Raw genomic sequence first — 18,570 nt, 5'->3', positions numbered from 1 at the left:
TTGAAAAGATGTCTGCAATGCAGATAAGGGGTGGGCAAACTGGGAAATGTATGATAAACTCTGTGATACTGAACAGACACAAGGGCTTCAAGAGAGGGTTAAATATAGGGGCTTAAGATATGCTGGAAAAAGAAACTGTGACCAACTTCACATAACAGGATAACATTAACTTGAGCTTTTCACAGCTGTACTTTCTGCTGATTACGTTGTCAGCCAATCTAGCCTTGTTTATAGCTAATCACACAAATGCCACTGATTCTTTTAGAATTTATTTTCTTTCTCTCTATCAAGAATAAACAGATCCTGGATGCCACCTTTTCTCTTTCTCTTGTTACAAATTTGTATTGTTGACTGGACTTCATTAACCTGTGATTTTTTTTTTTAATAGTCCTGATACTCCACATCATCTCAAACACATAAGATTGAAAGCCCTGTTTTCAGCTTTAATTTAAAAAATGTGTGATCCTGACTTAAGCCTCAGCAGCTTGCCATGCTGTAGAAAGCTGCGTGACGTTCCATGGTGCTTGACAGAACCATGTTTTACTCATACCTCACAACCACATGGTTAGATCAAGCACAACAGAAAATCTCGCTACATTATCAAATCTGCATCCATTAGGCCAAGGGTAAGAGCAAGGGAAAAGAGGAAGGAGTAGGTATAAAAGTTACAGAAGCATTTGAAGTTTAATACTTGCTTACATGACATGGCATTCTTATTACTGAATGTCCAGTGCCACAGTAACAGTATTACTGTCACAGATTAAATAAAAAGTACAAAAAAAAAAAAAAGAACCACAGTGAAAGTTTCCTCCACCATTTCCCAGAGTCAGTCAAAGAAAACGTCCTAAACATATCAGGAGAAAACATCCAGTAAGGAACTGAGGGTAGGTGACAAAGAAAACAAAGAGAAGCTGAAAGGACCTGTGGGTTCTTCTTGCACAAAGGTGAAAAGACTGAGACTAGTAGAAGGTGCATCAGGGCTGGGAGGTACATTGTGATTAAGCTCAGACACTGAACTTTACTTACAGCCAAAATGGTGAACTCCTGCAAAAGTAAAGGTAGCCAAGAAGAAAAGAAAGACAGAGTAATCCCAATTAAGACAAAAACATGAACTAAGCTCTCATGTTCTCTACTCAACTTTAGCCTGATTAGAAGATCTTGCTAAGGGGTACCAGCTTCAGCAGAGAGAGAAATTCGTTTTAAGTGGCATTAAAAAATGAAGAAAACATTGGGGTTAATTACAGATTTCATAAAGGATGGTCATGCCTCCCCATGCATTATTCTTCACTATTTTGAATATGTTCTTTAAAATCTGCTCCCTTGAACATACATACTATGCCACTCAAAACCTTAATAAACCAAAGAAACCTAGGAGAAACAGATTCTTCAGGAAGGAAAAATAAAAACCCCAATGGTCATCACATATTATGTTATCTAGTGTTTGGAAATGTCTAAGTAACACATATAAGTACATGGAACATTTCTAGGAGGTAGCAGACAAATGTTATTTTTTCAAATTAATGATTTAATGCTTGTATAACCTTTAGTCTTCCAAATGACTATAACGAAATTCTACTAAGGCTTCCTAGTGTCTGCAGAGCAAGATCTCCCAATGACATATTTAAAACAAATATAAAAATTCTTTCAGCTTTTAAAGAAATGCTAACATTTTGACAATATTTACTGAAGTGTAAAGAAGTGTTTTTAGCACCTTTAAATACCCAATAAGCAAGGCTACAAATACATTATTTTTTCCTCCTGCAGCCAGAGTAAATCAGCATTAGCAGTTTAAAGTAAACAACTAAAATATTCAGGGACAAGGTTTTCAACAACTAAAGTAATTTTATACAGCATCTCCCTGATAACCTGATAGAAAGAGAAAGCACAGAAGCTGTATGTCAAGAAGCAAGTCTGTAGCACTTCTTGATTAATGTAATTATTTTTCTTCTTTCCTTTTTTTTTTTTCAGGAATAGCATTTTTTAAAGGGTACGTATACAAACCTAAACGGCATGTGTGGCCATATTATAAACAGGCTGTGAAGACATTTGCTGGCAAGAAAACACTTCTAACTCAGAGACAAAAGTTGTGTTGGCAAGGTTGAGCAGAAGTCACTCTGTGGCAGGAATACAGCTGTTCTACTCATTAAGGAACTGAGTGGTACTACAGGTCTGAGAAATTGAATCCCCCTCTGTTTTATGCTGCTTTAAAACACATTTTCGCGGCTGCCAATGCTGACAAATTGCTGCCTTATTTTGTATTTCATTTTGTCTTTTCTTCATATTCAAACCAATATATTAGTATGAGGGCATGAAGAACTTCACATGATTGCTGCAAATTTAAGTGATACATCACACAGCATTAGGAGAGAAGCTGTTAAACATACCAGCTTAAAAGACAAAGACCACTGCAGAATGGCAATATCCCTGCAGTACTTGAAAAAACAAGTGCACTGGTGCCATAATCAATTATTGTAGATATTTTTCTAGATATTAAGCTATGGTAGAAAACCCTGCTTGTAAATCACATACTGTAATTCATCAATAGATTTATTATTCCGTTGTTTATTTTGCCAATCCATCGTTTATTATCTGTTAGGAACATAATGCAAGTGCAGCATTGTTTTTGTTTTCTATTAAGAAATCAGTGCAGACACCTGACAAGCAAGGTAAAATAAATAAAGAAACATATTTCAAAGAGCTAGGGCCAACATGAGTACATCTTTTGTGAAAATATCATAGACTTATTGTAGCTTAAACTGGTGTGGAAATTGCTGTTTGACTCCAACTCTAAAGTCGTATTTTCTTTAATGGAAGCATTTCTTATTCATTGTATGCGTGTGACCACAGAATGCCTTTAATGAAGAATATCAGCTTTCTTTTCCAAGCATTCCACTGTGATTTTGTAAACACAAGGAGGGTGAGCAAGCAGTAGCTGCAGCAAGTGTAGAGCATGAAAGCAAGGCAAGAAAATGCTCATTTGTAAAGCGTTAATTTTTTTAAAGTTGTACTAGCTCTTTGATGGTAGTATGGTTTTCTGTGTTTAAAAGCAGCTCAGGAGCTACATTTTAAAAACAGTAGTGCTAGAAAGGCAAGGTACAAGGTAAGTAAAGGTGTCAGTTGAAATATGGACTAGCAGGTGCAACCTTCTAAATAATTTAAGTAGAGGTATAATTTTGGTAGGTTGTGCGCAAATTTGTGAGACAAAAAAAGTAAATGGAGCTGCATGCTAAGCTCCTATATTCAGAAAACAGAACTACTAGTAATCTACAAAGGAAAACTATGTCTAGCTACAAGTATTGACTAATGTTAATACACATGCATCAGTTTCCTACAAGCTATAACAAACTTTGCTTTTTAGGGGAAAGGGAGAAAGTATGTGCAGTTAGTCAATCTTACTGCAGAGCCAAACCTACCTGGAATGAAATACTGTTCTTTAGCTAAATAAAGAGAAAAAAAATAGAAGATGCACCTGAATGTCAGCAAGCAAAGAATGAGTTTTATTAGATTAAGCACGGACTACAGTTAACTACAGATAATTAAGTGAAAAAAATGTGTATTCACAATGAGAGCTGATAAACAACAAAGTGTGAATAGTCATAAATGTATCCGGAACATGGATAACAAACAGTTCTCATCTGGTATTTGCACTTGAGACTGAATAAATTGTAGAATGTGAAATGCACCTGGAACAGCTGGATACCATATGACAAAAGTTAGGATTTAGAGAAATGTAAGTAGGAAATGGAATAAGATTAGAAAAAGAAAACAGTAAATTTCAGTATGAGGTAAGCTCCCTGCATAAAATGAATGTCATGTTTCCATATTTAGCTAGAAATTTTTAGATCTTTCACATACTCCAGAGCCTTGTGGAAATTTTAAAAAATTATTTATGTTGGTGATACTTGTAGTGAACAACTAGCGTTTCATTCTGAAGTATTATATATTGCATTTCTTTTGTTAGACTTAATGCTACTCAGAAATAGTGCCAAATGTGTTAACTATAGTAATGTTCCGTGATCCAATAGCCTATGACTTCCATGATTTCCCCCCCTTCAGTCAAAGAACTAAAAAAGATTCTGCAATGTTTAGTAATTCCGTAGAGAGCCAGCTGCCTTCATTAGAACTTCTATAACCACTGGTTTTGCCAATAAAAGAAAAATAGCAGCTGAACTAAGAAAATTACCTGAGCAGCGGAATTTCTTGCTTTTGATCTGGCCGATCCTTTTGTTTGCCAGACGGCGGGGGCTGGTGCAACGGGCACCACTGGTCTCAATGGGGTTTGTATGAAGATAATCCGCCAGCCACTTCAGATGGCAGTCACAGATAAATGGGTTCTGAGCCAAATGCCTTTCACGAAGAAAAAAATGATAATTTCACACATTATTTCCCTTTGGTCTCAGCAGTTCCTGATATTTTTAGTACACTGTAGAATATGAAGTCATACTAAAACCAGCCATAAACAAGAGCATACATACAAGGTCTGAATTGCACGTAGGGGTGAGAAGGTGCCTTTTGCAATGGTCTGAAGCTTGTTGTCATATAAAGAAAGAAGATTCAAGTTGTGCAGATCTTGAAAAGCATCGACTCGCAGGCAATTGATCTTGTTGGCATTCAATAATCTGTTTAATGGAAGACAATTATAAAATTGAAAGAATTTACACAATGTCACTGCACCTTCTGCATTTTTCACAATAATGCTTCGTGCGTGTTTGTAACCAGAACAAGAAATGTAGTAACAAATACCAATTGACAGTGACATAATGCACTTCAGTGAATTCAAGTACCTTATTTAGGTGATCTGAAATTATTCCTAAATATTTTCACCTTGGAGTTGAAATGTGTGGGTTTATTCAGCTAAAACCACATTTCTAGTATGTGCTGGTAGAAGGTGTGTGTGGTATTTGTACAAAGAAACAAGCTTAAGAAATCAAGTATCTGCAAGGAAAACTAGTTCCTTTTGCCAAATAAATAAACAAACAAAAAAGGAACTGAACACAGTGTTCATTAGCTGGAAGAGATGTGCAGTGGCACTTCTAATTATATGTTACTAATCAGCATGCTGCCGCATTAACAGAGTAGTAGTAAAAACTGGTGGCATGGAATATATCCAAATTTGCCTTGGATCCTTTTTCCTCTCAATCTTCAAAGGGAACCTTTTCTTCCCTGTACCTCCCAGACTTCTAAAGTTAAAACAAACAAGCCAATCTAAACCAACTGAAGAGAGAAAAAAAAAAAATGTCATTCAACTAGATGCATTTATATAACAAAATATTTTTGATTTTTTCCCATTTCCAGCCAGAAATGGAAGGGAGTGGTGATTTGAAAACCAATGCTCTGGTAAAAAGTTTCATTCATGGCACATATAGAAATTTACTCCTACTGAAATGTATTGTGTATGCGAAGTATATCAAGCTCTGGACATTTTAAAAATACAGAATAAACAGAAGTTCAGAGATGTCTCTTCCTTTTTTTTTTTTTAAACAAAATTTGAAATACATTTAAAAATCTCTTTAAAGGAAAACGGGAATGCATTACCCCCACTACTACACTAGTTTGTGACTAAAATAACTCAAATAGTAAACCTCTAGGTGGTGCTAGAACTTGCATTTTCTTTGTATTTACTTACTGTTTTGCCACCTTCAATGAGTTGTTAATAACCGACATTTTGCCAATCACTACACTATGACATCTGGACATTAAATACCTCTAATCAAGTGGGATGAAGTCTTAAATTCTTTAAGAAGAAGCTTTAAATCAACAAGCCAGTTATTCTGGGACAACTTCTTCCAAAAACTCCACCGTTGTTTTATGGCACATTTCACAAATTTCTTCTACACAGTACAACTAGCTCACAGCCTCTTCTGCTAGATATTGACAATATTTGATAAACATATCAGCCCGACATTCTTCTTTATTCCCAGTATTAAATCTGAACAGAAATGGTTTATAAGATTACATAGGGAAACTTCCAAAGTGTTAAACGAAATAGCAGCTGGAGTTCACAGAGTCAAAGACTTGTACAGAGAAGAGTGTCAGAAAACATTAAAAGTCATCACTGAAACTGTACTGCAACTCTGTTCTTCCTTGGGTACAACTAGAAACACAATTACATAGTGTTTCCACTACGTATTTTCTCTGTATAAAACATACAAATATTCCTTCTGTGGTTCCCACACAACTTTATACATACTATTTGCTGTTTACAGGGCAAGAGAGTATCATATCTTATGTATTTTATCCTTACAAATTCCACACAAGAGAACAGTTTCATTTTAATCATTTTAGGCTGAAACATTAACTGAGATATGATCAAATTGCTGGATGAATGGCAAGCTGGCCTACAACAGTCTTGACTCCTTCGGCTTTAACATAATTTGTTTTTATTATACTCTGATCTTACATATGGGATTTCCTGCCAGTTCTTCTCCAGGCATAAATCTCTCATCATGTTTACCCTTCTGAGTTATCCCAAAATAGAACAAATATTAAAAAAATACTCACAGCAATTGCAGAGAAAAGAGTCCTTCAAATAGGCCCTTTGGAAGTTCTGTAATTTTATTGCCATAGAGGACACTATACCAGGAAATAATAAAGCAAACAAAGCTGCCATTATGAAAGGCATATACTATGTGATTTTGACTATAAAAATAAAGAAATTCCTATTTTCCTGAAGGGAATTTAACCACAACAACTTGGTACTTGCAAGATCCTTGTCGTCCTGGGAGGTAGCAGGACCACACCTTTCCCAAAAAGGTATATTACCCAAAGAGCTCTCAGAAGAATCAGCACCTCACTGTTTACATCCTTACCAAGGGACCTTGGTAAGTGGATTTGCTGTTTGTAAGAACAACTAACTGGAGAATAAAAGAAGTGTGTGATTTTGTTCAACTTTTTGCCATGAACATATTTATAAAAGAACCACACATTTTTAGTGTCCAGATATAATACAATATTCAATGATCACTCTAACATTCTGAAATTATTTTTACAGCTTTCTGAATTGATCAAATTTATATGAAAAATTCTGCAGAGAGCCACAAATCCAAACTGATTTCAATATAAGAATATGAGAAATTTCCTTCTGTTTTTACATGTCTACCTACAGTGAATTGAGTGAACGTAAGCCCTGGAAAGCATCTGGAGCTGCTTCAGAGATCTGGTTATTGCTCAGGTCACTGAAATAAATGAAATTTGATTCAATTAATTCAAGCTATTTTCAAAATAGCAAACATTAAAATAATATGTAATCAGAATTAGGCGTGGAAGGGAGAGAGAAATGACTATATTTATGTGAGACACTGCCAAAGAATTTTAATATAAAACCAGTAAAATTGCCAGCATCCTGAGACACAATGCATGGTTAAAAGTAGACCTTTCAAATGCTTGAGAAAATCAGACAAAAAGATTTACTTTTCCTAATAGCTTAAGTACATCTTACAAAGAATTCTGTGTGCTATGGCCACAGGACTATACAACCTCAAAGGGATTCTGAAATAACAGTGGCTTGTCCCCATTAATTTATTTTTTTTATAGAATGTTCACTACAGCAACATATTGTTTCTATGCAGAAGCATATTAAATGAGTTCAATACTTGGCAAAAACCAATTATAATTATTAATGGGACAAAGATGCTATACGGTCTTAATAATTAGGCTGCCATATCGGTTAATCCTCCAGCAGTCAAACTTTCGTCCGTATGACCTTGACTTGTTGGGTTTTTTTCTTTTATATATATATATATATATATATATATATATATGTATGTATGTGTGCGTGTATATGTATAAGAAAATAAAAACTTAAATCTAAATTATTGGGTACGTACATTCTTCGAAGCTTTTTATATGGTGAGAAAGCTCCAGGAGGTATGACCTTGATTGAATTTTGTTCTAGCCGTCTGAAAAAGAATAGCAACAACATAGAAACACAACACCCAAGCCAAACAGCAATCTAAAGGCATAACAAACTAGAAGGGATAGACTTAACAAAGAAGGCTGCTTTTGCTTTTTTTTTTTCCCCAGTATAATTTTAATCTTGGAATTTAATCTTTGAAATGAAACAAAGTCATTTCATTTCAGTTTTCATTATCAAAAAATCAGTTTTTGTCTGTAAAATCAAACTTTTAAACCTATAGAGAGTAATGCTGTAAATTAAAACTCAGTCTTGATTTTGTATCTAAAGAAAGCTGATTTTCAGAGCACACAAGATTTCTGTAATGTTTAAGCTAGTATTATCACTAAAAAATTCAAAATTGAGTTAGTGTTGACTCCCAATGTATTATTCACATACAGCAATTTTTATGGTAATTTTTATTTAGAAATGTCTAAAGAGTTCTGTGAGTTAATCATTCAAATATGCAAACCATAAGAAAGGAGAGAGTAATGTTCCTATAGAGCAAATAACATATATTGCTACCTGCAGTAAGGCAAATGCCGTATTTTTAAACATGCACACATGATTCCTTTAGATACAGTATATAACACATTTTCTTTAAGATTTAATAGTAAGACTGCACAGCCACACTTCTTTAAACAAGTATTTTTATCTACAATTGTAGTTTATGTTACTGGCCACATTTGCTTTGTATGTATAGTGACTGTGACTGAAGCTTGCCATACTGCAAAGTGTGAATTTGCTGATGGAAACAGTTTTCCAAGAATTTTTTGAACTTCCAGAGCTTTGCATATGGGAAATCCATGGTGATACAGACCTATGGACCGCTTGCCAACAAGTCAAAACAGATTCAGCAACAAGCACATTTAAAATAGAAGCTACTTCTTCACACACCAAGTATTTCATGGTTATAGAAGTGCAAAAATTTCTATTATGTAGACACAAGGAATAAAACTATTTATACTAAAAAGTAAAACAGGAAAAGGCAGTATTATTCAAACTGCATACCATGCTTATCTAATAAGTTTTCCATTTCCCTCTTTCGTGCACACGCGTCAACTCTTACTATGATCTACGTATATAAAGACAACACCAAAAATCTATTTTGTATAAAGAATGAAAATTCTGTAGAAATTACTGCAATATTTTTAATTATTTGGACACTGACTCAGAATCTAAGGTCAAAAAGCCTTTTTATATCTAGATGCAGGAATATTAGCCTATTTTTTCCTTTTACCTTTGCCCTATTAACTCTCTTCCGTTTCACTTTTACTATGATAAGAGATATATGAGTCTCTGTGTGTGCAGTGTAACTAATAAGCTCATATATTCACTCTGAGTAAGCCTTTCCAAGATCCTTTTCTTCCAGTTATTTCCTTTTGTAAATTTTCTCCAGCGATCACAGTATACTTGAATTGAGGAAAGATTTTTGCTGCCTTCATGAATTTTTGTTCAGATGGATATATTCATACATTTAATACTCAAAATCTCTTAAGTCTGACCATGCTTCACCTTAGCAGAATTTGTTCTTGAATAGCTTATAAAGAAGCCAAGGAGAAAACAAAAAGCCTCAAAAAAATCTTCCTGACACACAGAAAATCTCACTTCATCAGAGCTGTTTCCGACAGGGTTCATGTTTTAAAAATGTCCTTAACTAGGAAAATGTTCCCACCTTGCTACAGTTTTCAGGTATATTTAAAAAATGGCAGGGAATCCCGTGGCACAAGACTGTTAACTATTTCCATAAACACTATATTCTTTCATACGCTTTCTTCGCCTTGGCCAAGCCTTTCTGACCCATGAACACATTTTGCATCAGACCGGGAGTACTGACTAGGCTATAAAGGAAGAGGGTCACTCTTCTCTGGTACACTTGAGTAGATGCAGAAGGCAAACATCTGAATAAGTAGAAACTTGCTTAAGTTAAAGGTCAACACCAAGTTAGACCAAAAAAGTATTTTCTGTTCCTACACTACATTTTTAGTTTATTTTTCCCAGAAAAAAAGATTATGCATGCTCATCATCTAGATAGCTTTCTGCTCAGCTGGCTGGGTCAAAGAGAGGTGAAAACTTAGATAATAAATTTCTAAAAATTTCCTTAGTTTAGCAATGGGAAGGAGTTGAGAAACCAAATTAACCCAGCCATGAAGGGAATGGCAGCCACCCATCCATTCCTGTTACACACTCTATTTGGCAGCAACCGACTGCCTAACCACCAGGGATAGCTTGACCAGACATTTATCAGATGTGTAGCTTTGAAACCCAGCCAAAGAATATCTTGCACAGGGAAACATGTAGGGCATACACAGAGGACTGGAAAGGGGAGGGGAGGTAAAAGGGACAGGGAAGGATTAGGCCATATTACAGAGGAGGACTTGAGTTGCTGGAGAAAGAGACACTGGGGAAAAATGCCTCTGTGTATATGGGAAAGACAGATACTGCAGTGGCAGTGCTCCCACATGAGGCTGTCACAAGCCTCGTTTATAAATGCTGCTTATTAGCCCATGACGTAGAGATTTGTAACCTAGTGCTGGAGGGGCTCCAGTCTATGTTCACCTCTCTTTAAACATATAATGCTCTTAACTAGACATGATATGGCATGTAACTCAAGAAAGACGAGGTCTCACATTAAATTAACACACAAAGTATTTTCCAGTTTACTCTTTTAATTTAAAAATATATTAGTTCTCTAACATGAAATACCTTACAGGATACATATATGCCTTTTTTTTTTTATGAGAAGATGGAATAGCAGATTTAATTTACTGCTGTCCAATTTGTCTGCAAATTATATGGGTCCAAAACCTGAAGAAATCTTACTACAGTATATTTCTGAAAGCGAATTTTCTAGCAGTTCTAATAGAGGGAACTACCAATTCACTGGTGGATACATAAAACGAACTCCATGTCAACTTTACCTAACATTTCCTTTTAGTGAGAAATTTATAGACTAATAGACAGACTGTGCAGCGCTGGGATAAATTTACAAGCTCTTCTGGATAAACGATTTGTTATAGTAGGATCATCTAGGTATGTCTTTTCTTAACTCATGCCAAAGTGTATGCACTAAAACACATCACATTTTAGAAAATGAGTTTAGTATAAGAAAGAAAAATAAGATTATATAAATTCAGGAGAAAAATATTTTATAACCCATTTTGTCTGTAAAGAAAATAAATCAAATTCACATTTTCAAGCTTTGTTATCCTCTAATCTTATGCTTTATCTTCCTAGAATCAGCTGAATTTAACAGAGTGTGAATTTGCATCCACTATTCCAGAGAAAATCTAATTAGATGTATTCCAGGGTCACAAAGCACAGATAGACTAATATCTAAAGGAAATTTGCATTCTACTGATAAAACCCAGAGTAATTAAAAACTCCTTTATATTAATTCCTCATATTAAATGAAACATTTTTAATTCTGGAATAGGATGGGTTGTAGTTATCTATTACTGAAAAAAATCAACTGTTAAGTGCCTGCAAATGACATGGCCAGAAGTACCATCATAATACAAAAGAACAAAAGGCTAATATCAGTATTTTTCCATGGAACTTGTATTAAATTTAGTGCACAACATATCCTTTCAAAGTCATCCCAGAAGTCATTCTTTCTTACAAACGATCATCTATGTATCATAAACAGTGCCTTGGTGGTTTCTTTTTCAAAAGCCACAGTCAATTTTAGTAGCATATTTAATAAGATAAGATAATGGAGGAAGACAGTTAAGTACATGCTTCATCAAAGCTTGCGCTGCCTCATGTATAGAAGTACTCTGCCCATCACCACACAAATGCTAATTAATGCCCCTCATATTAAGTCTCCTGCTTCTTTTAGTGTTTCAATTCAAAGAAGTCCTGCAACAATACATAAGTGTGTTTACTGTGTTTTAGGACTGCCAAACTGGTTGAAGCCTTTTTTGAAGACTATTCCCTAATCTCTCCTATCTAGGAAATGCACTGTGAACATTTCTTTTTCTAAATCTTTCCCCTCTGTTTATCGCTGCAGACACCATAATGTACAACGACCTACTATGCTAAGAAACAAAGGTGCTTCTGCAGTTGTGACTTCCAACCTAATCAAATCAAATCAAATCAAGTCAAACCAAAGTAGGTCCCCAGCCAGCAGACGGATTCTTCCCACCGGGTCCCCAGAGAGCCCTGTGACATGTAAATCACTTGACACTTTCCAGGAGGATGCTGTTCTCTACTATAAGCCTGCAGCACACATTACTGATTACTACTTCCGCACTTACAGAGACAGACAACATGCTTATTTATACTGACACTTTCAAACTAGCTTACATTCCCGCTATAGAAAGTAATTTCTATGAAAGACTTCTGCACCAGGAGAGAGGGCAGACTGGGAATGAAGAACACCCTGTTCTCTACAGTATCATTTTTATTTTAAATCATGCAGATGGGTTACAGTTTACTAAGCCTGCTCAGTAGAGAAAGGTAAAAAGTACCACACAGAGATAAGGTAATAGAATATATTCCTTAAGAAAACAGGAATTTGAATATGGAGCAGCAAATTAGCCATATATTTTATAATTAAACAGAAGAACATAACATCTTGATTAAGTAAACTTGGTCAGCACAAAAGTGGCCTTAGCAGTTAATTAATCTATGCTTTTAATTCTACCTTCTACTCATTTACAAAAAGTTTGCAAGAAGCTTGTCAAGAAACCCAAAAGAATTTTTACTACAGAGAAGAAAGTGTAAGCTGTGCAATGAGTCTGATGTATTGCACAGATGCTGATTATACATGGTAATAAAATTGACAGCTCTTCTTTGCATTTTCCCCATCTGCTTTTAAAGTAAATGGCAAAAACAGCTGTCAGAAAACAGAAAATAGATTTCAGTGATGGGATTCAGTGCAGCTCCTGAATCTGAAGAACTGCAATACACAGCCAACAGATCTCTCATCATATGCAACATATGCCAGGTTTTGGGGATTTTTTTTTTTGTTTGTTTTTAAAATAAGGAAACAGGAATGATCTCCCTTTGCTACAGGAACCCTTGAGGCTATTAAACAAAGTACCTTTTTTCTTTCTCAACAACTGCACCTCCAGAGTGCTTGTATCTACTAAATGTCACTTCTAACTTTAGCAGCAAAAGAATTCTGTTGAAGTCTGTGATATCACCCATGTCTAACGAAACAAAAGATGTATTTTGAATGACTGTATTACTTGCACTGTAGAATTTCAGGCTCTGAATCTGTGTATTAATAAATCTGGTTGACAGTTTCCTAAATATTTGCATATAAAGAATTACTGTCAATGTTGCCCTAAAGCTTGCCAAACTGTTAACACCCAGTCTAATTGTTCTATCAAATATTTCCTCAGGGGACTGATTGTAAATGACAGATGTCTCCTTAGTCTGCATTACATCAAAAAAGTAACAAGAATTGTCATTCTAAAGTTATTAAACAATTCATCGCATTTACTCGAAAGCAAGTCCCAAACCCACATTTATTTTTTCTTCACAGAAGGGGCCATCTCATGCTATGAACCCTACAGCACCATTAATGATGATAGCCTTTACATTCCTTAATTGTTCGGTTCAGGTTGTAGGCAAAATGTACCACTTCTTAAAGAATTATTTGCTCAGTGCTTTGGCATCTGTCAGAGCGCGGCTCCGCTGCAATTAGCCTGAGTCACCCAGAGTCAAGTTAAAGCCTCTCTAATTAGTCTGTTCTTGATGAGAGTTGTTATACTACAAAAACTACTTGAGCTGTTCAGAGTAACTGTATTAAATTCACAAAAAATAGATGTAATCCTGCTATACTCTTGGCTCATCACAAGTAGTGACTTGTCAACCTGTTCTCATTGAGCAGAAATACCCCTATCTTGAGAATCCTGCCGTTGTGCAAGACCGACACTGTGGCAGGAGTCCTTACAGTCCTTACAGTTAAACAATATGGCGACTTATACCATAAATTTGCCACAAAAATCTAAATGTAGTTTCTTAGCTGGCCACTTTTCACAAGTGTTTACTGCTTACTGGACTATGTATTTAGCAACATCTAAATAACAAAGAAAGCATTTAATTGATGATGAAACACAAAATACTGAAAAGTTAACATCCAAAGGTTCTTCTAGAGTAACTTCACTCACAGTATTGCTGAGGAAAAGTTATCAGTAGTGAAGAGCCATATGTGAAAATAAAATCTAAGAGTAACATCATCTCTGGAGTGTGGCACAGCTGTCAGAAATCTATGAGGGTTTTTCTGGAAGAGCTAGATGGGCCTTCTCCAGCTTCCCTTCATGCTGTATAAAATATTCATTTATTCCATGCTTGAGTTGTTTTCTTTCCCTTGGCAGAGTAGAGAGAGGTCCCTCAAGGTGCCTCTTCTACTTCAATACCCACCAGAAACTTGCATGCGCCCCCTGAATGTGGAACGATGTTCGTTCAGGCCAGTACCTACTTCCAGTGTCTCTGGAAACCAGCACTGGTTTCATATGTCCAGTTGTTGTGTTCTGTGTCTCTATGTCCTCTTGACTGTCGAAATTATCCTCTGTCCTCTGAATTTAATTGGTTTTTAAGATAGGACACAAGGGTATGAAGAAACCCAGAGATCTGAACAATGGCAGAATAGAACACATGCTAATAAAGAACAGATTAAATATTCTACCTACAAAAATGTCTGACAACTAAAATAAGAAAGATTAAAAAAAAAAAAAAAGCATAAAGCCACAGGATTTACCAGCAATTTTCAGATTAGGATGATATTTGAGTAAGAGCACGATAAATCATTTCTCTTGTGTGTGTTAAGCAGACAGGATTAGCTATCAAATTAGCAAAACCATCTATTTTTGAGGCAGCTGAATGGAATATATTTTAAGCTTTGCCTGAGATATATTAAGGTAGGAATCCCAAAGGTAAATTAAATGTAATTCAGTGAAATCTGTATTGGCAAATTAAATATATTAAGGTAAAGAAGTTAATACCTTAATAGATTCCTCTACCCAATTTTAATTTGTTTCACATTTATTCAATACATTGCCTCACAGATAATGCATTTTTCGTTACTCACATGTAATTACTCTGTGTTTATATGCATATATCATATGAAAGATGTAATGATTTTAGCAAATTTCTACATTTTTGATAAAGCAAACATGTAAAGATTTTCAAAGTTAACAGACATATTTGCATTAACAGATTAAACAGGGCCAGGGACAGCCTTTAAAATCAGGTGCTGCAAAACGTGGAAAAGTTCAGTCATAGTATATACTGATACTAGGATTTCAGTTTCATGTCAGCTATTTTGCACCAGATATTTCAGTTTCATTGGGATCCTGTTTTCATCCTCCTCCATATGTAAAGCCATACTGCTGTGAATCCTTTTGAACAAACTTCCAGGGAAAAGACAAGTGTATAACCAATACATTATAACTAATAATAATGCATCTAAAAATCATGTACCCTTATTTGATATAAGCTTCTGGACATAAAGACGCAGTGACTTTTACGCAAAACAGAAGCAAAAGCTCTATATTTCACTGAAAAATCAGTGGATTTTTTACCAGTGACCTCCCCAGTCCACTGGTAAAAAATTTGAATATCAAGTCCAATGCATTAGTAAGGACTGGTCTTAGAAACGTTTGGGAAGGGAAGAACATAAGAGAAGATTTGAAAAAGGTACACATGAAGTACAGCTGAAGAGAAGCATATATGAGAAAAGTTAATTTTAAAAACATGGCAGCTATGTGAAGTTGCTCAAGAGTTTGGAATGTTAGATTAAGAGCTGAGAAAATATTAGTCAGATCATGTGAATTTGTCAAAGGGGCATTTAGTAACATCTCCATAAGGTAATTAGTTATGTACCTTTTAATGCACTTTATTTCAGTCCAGCAATTTCTGGAAATTCAAAACCTGGTATATTTTTCTGGCTTCCTACTAACCAAAGTATGTATCAGTATTCATAAGGAACTGAATACTATAATAATTATTTTAATTTTTTCATCCATAAGTAGACATCATCTTTTCACTTGACATCAGCATACACTGGCAGTGTTGTATCCATTTGTTCTATCAGGATTTAAGAAAAGATTTTGATAAATCAGAACAGTCTCAAAAAGAGCCGTAAGAATAACTGAGTGGCTATGAAATACTTTACAGTGAGATCAGAGAGATGTATTTATTTAGGGTAACATCAGAAGGTTAGCACATATTTTCTGGAAAAAAAAAAGGTAGATAAGGTTATAGAGGATTCTTGCAGCCAACCAAAAATCTTAACAATACACAGGGGAACAAGACCAGACTATGTATACATATGTATATATAGAAACCAACTTGGTGAAACGTTTCCAGAACTTCACTGGATGAACAAGACTTCTCACTGACAGCTTACCTGTTTAAGAGGTTAATGATATTTATGAGCTAGCATTCTGTGTAAGTCCTAAAAAGACCAATGTTTTGATTTAAACCAGAAAGCAGAAACAAATTCAGACACTGGAAAAGAATCATCAGTTTAGTGTCTCGTGAGTTGCATTCTCTCCTCAGCATTTGGACCCATTCCTTTCAAGCTGCAAAGATTCAGGGTTTCCTTTCATTTCTGTCAGGCTACCGTAGACAGCCGAATCACACTTTGAGCTGCTAAAAATAGAGAAAGCTGCCTTATCTCTGACGTTTCAGAGTTTTCCTCCTATATGAGTCTTTGAACTGTCTTCAATAAACGTGCCTAAACCCTTGCCAAGTGACCTTTCTCTGTAAAAGGTCATCCTTAGAAGCATCTTTGCATCTCAGTGTAAGATGCTCTGTTCAATAGCTATTTATTTATGGCTGTACTTTGGTATTTTAGCTAAGGATGAATTTTAAAAGACAACAGAAATGGTGATACTGTACACATGACAAGCTTAGCTTGTAAAAGATACATACATAGAGGTCCCAGTTCGCAAATTAATTCCGTGTTTTTGCAAAGCACTTCCCCAGTGTCTGCAGTGTGATAAGGTCACTCGTCAGTATCTTGGTTAAACTCTATCTCTCAAGTTCCATTCTGTCAGATCTCATTTCCTTTCCCCTCTTTTCTTTCTTCTTTTCCCCCTTTCTCTCCTTTCCTCTTTTTTTTGCCCCTTTTATTTTAATATAATTTGAGTTGTACTGTGAGAACCAATCTCAGGAGCTTTTAATCCTGCTTAATGTCACACGACTCACAAAGATGCAGTTGACTGCTTGGCAGAATACACAATCATTAATAAGCAGACTCATGAAAACAAAGTATAAGGGAGAATGAGATGGAGAAAGATGAAAACATGAAGAAGAATACTAGAAATCAAGAAGGTAAGATGAGACAAGACTGAGGGGATGAACTAGGAAACTATCATGGGAAATACAAATAAAGTTATGAAACAACCATACAGCTTCTAGTTTTGGCACTGAAACGTTAGAAAGCTCCATTCACAAGGAAGAAAAAGTTTATCTTGAGGACCACAGTAATTAAGAAGTCAGTGACTTTTCACTACACTAGATTATGAAGGTGAACTACTAAAATTCCTGGCTGCTATATGTTTTTTTCATTTCATATATTATGCAGTTTGGGGTCATTTCTGCCCCTTACAAAGACTAAAATTATTTAAACAACTGTTGCTTAGTTAACAGTGGCAACCCTCCAGCCACCCTCCCCTCCAGCAAACCTTGGTCCTCCCTAAAACACCAATGTAGTGACTGCTACCCTTCTAAAAAAGAAGCAAATTAAATTAAGTCCTTCCTTTGATTACTTCAATGGTTTTATTATTTAAAAAAATGAAGAAAAAAATCAATTTAATTCCATGCTTGTTTGCTTAAATAATCATTTATATAAAGCTATGTTCATCAGAGCACATAATTCCCACCACCCCCCCACCATCCCCTTAGAAACACTTACTGCAATTGTATTTATTTTCTTTTATTCATAATACTACAGTAAGGAAAGAGGTTTTAGAACCACTTTGACTGATAGTTCAAGCCACAGAAGAGAAGAGAAAATCAGAAGAATGTAAGAGCAGCATTTTCACAATGTAGTGCAGCTCATTAATGGCTTTTTGGCGTCGTCTTTTGAAATAAGAGCCTGTCACTTACTCACACCATTTTGAGAGAAGGTACCAGTACAATTAATAGAATTGCTGCTGGGTTGCTATTTGTAAGGTTTCTGATAGTCTGTTTGGACATGTGCCAAAAAGTCTCTGTTTGAAGGGAACCAGAGTTATTTCTGTCGATCATTCAAAGAATTTTCACGCAGAAGGTGAATTCTAAAATGCAACCAAGTGAAAAGAGATTAATGGTGCTGAAAAACTAAAATGTGGAAGAAATGCCTGCATAGACGCTGATAAATGCTATCGCCATTACAAAGGCTATACTTTCTTAAACCAATTAAAGTCACAGTTTTGAACCTTAAGAATGACCTTTAATGCCATTAATATATGAGCTGTATGACAAAGGAGGAAGGTACTAGGTGCATTAGACCACTGGAGTTGGTTAAGCTCAATAAACCGAATATGCCCATGAAAGAGCATCCCACAAAAATTTCTGGAAAAGGGGAGAGGTTTAAACAACAAATCTGAATCAACTCAAATTATGTTTCTATTGAATGAGGAATGTATCATGCTTTGCTTCAGTCATTGGAAAAAGGCTAAAGTAAGGCACACCAAATAACAAAAGTTTGAAGACTGATAATATGTAACATTTATGGG

At 35.4% G+C, this 18,570-nt stretch overlaps 1 protein-coding gene across 4 annotated transcripts in view; it reads right to left on the bottom strand.

The window, feature by feature from the left end:
• SLIT2 (slit guidance ligand 2) overlaps window positions 1–18,570 on the bottom strand; it is a 283,621-nt gene that overhangs the window by 73,775 nt on the left and 191,276 nt on the right. For 3 of the 4 annotated variants that reach the window (XM_064449221.1, XM_064449223.1, XM_064449224.1), the window contains exons 10-15: window positions 7,827–7,898; window positions 7,104–7,175; window positions 6,502–6,573; window positions 4,476–4,619; window positions 4,184–4,347; window positions 3,414–3,437 (exon numbers count right to left, since the gene is read on the bottom strand). In XM_064449221.1, the coding sequence (XP_064305291.1) occupies window positions 3,414–3,437; window positions 4,184–4,347; window positions 4,476–4,619; window positions 6,502–6,573; window positions 7,104–7,175; window positions 7,827–7,898 (548 nt within the window). The remainder of the gene's footprint in view (window positions 1–3,413; window positions 3,438–4,183; window positions 4,348–4,475; window positions 4,620–6,501; window positions 6,574–7,103; window positions 7,176–7,826; window positions 7,899–18,570) is intronic. The other variant, XM_064449222.1, reaches the window with a different exon arrangement.

Source organism: Phalacrocorax carbo, chromosome 4 (genome assembly GCF_963921805.1).
Source record: "Phalacrocorax carbo chromosome 4, bPhaCar2.1, whole genome shotgun sequence".
NCBI classification, from domain to species: Eukaryota; Metazoa; Chordata; class Aves; order Suliformes; family Phalacrocoracidae; genus Phalacrocorax; species Phalacrocorax carbo.
Note: the sequence above shows the minus strand (reverse complement) of the source record. Positions and strands in the feature narration are given on the sequence as shown.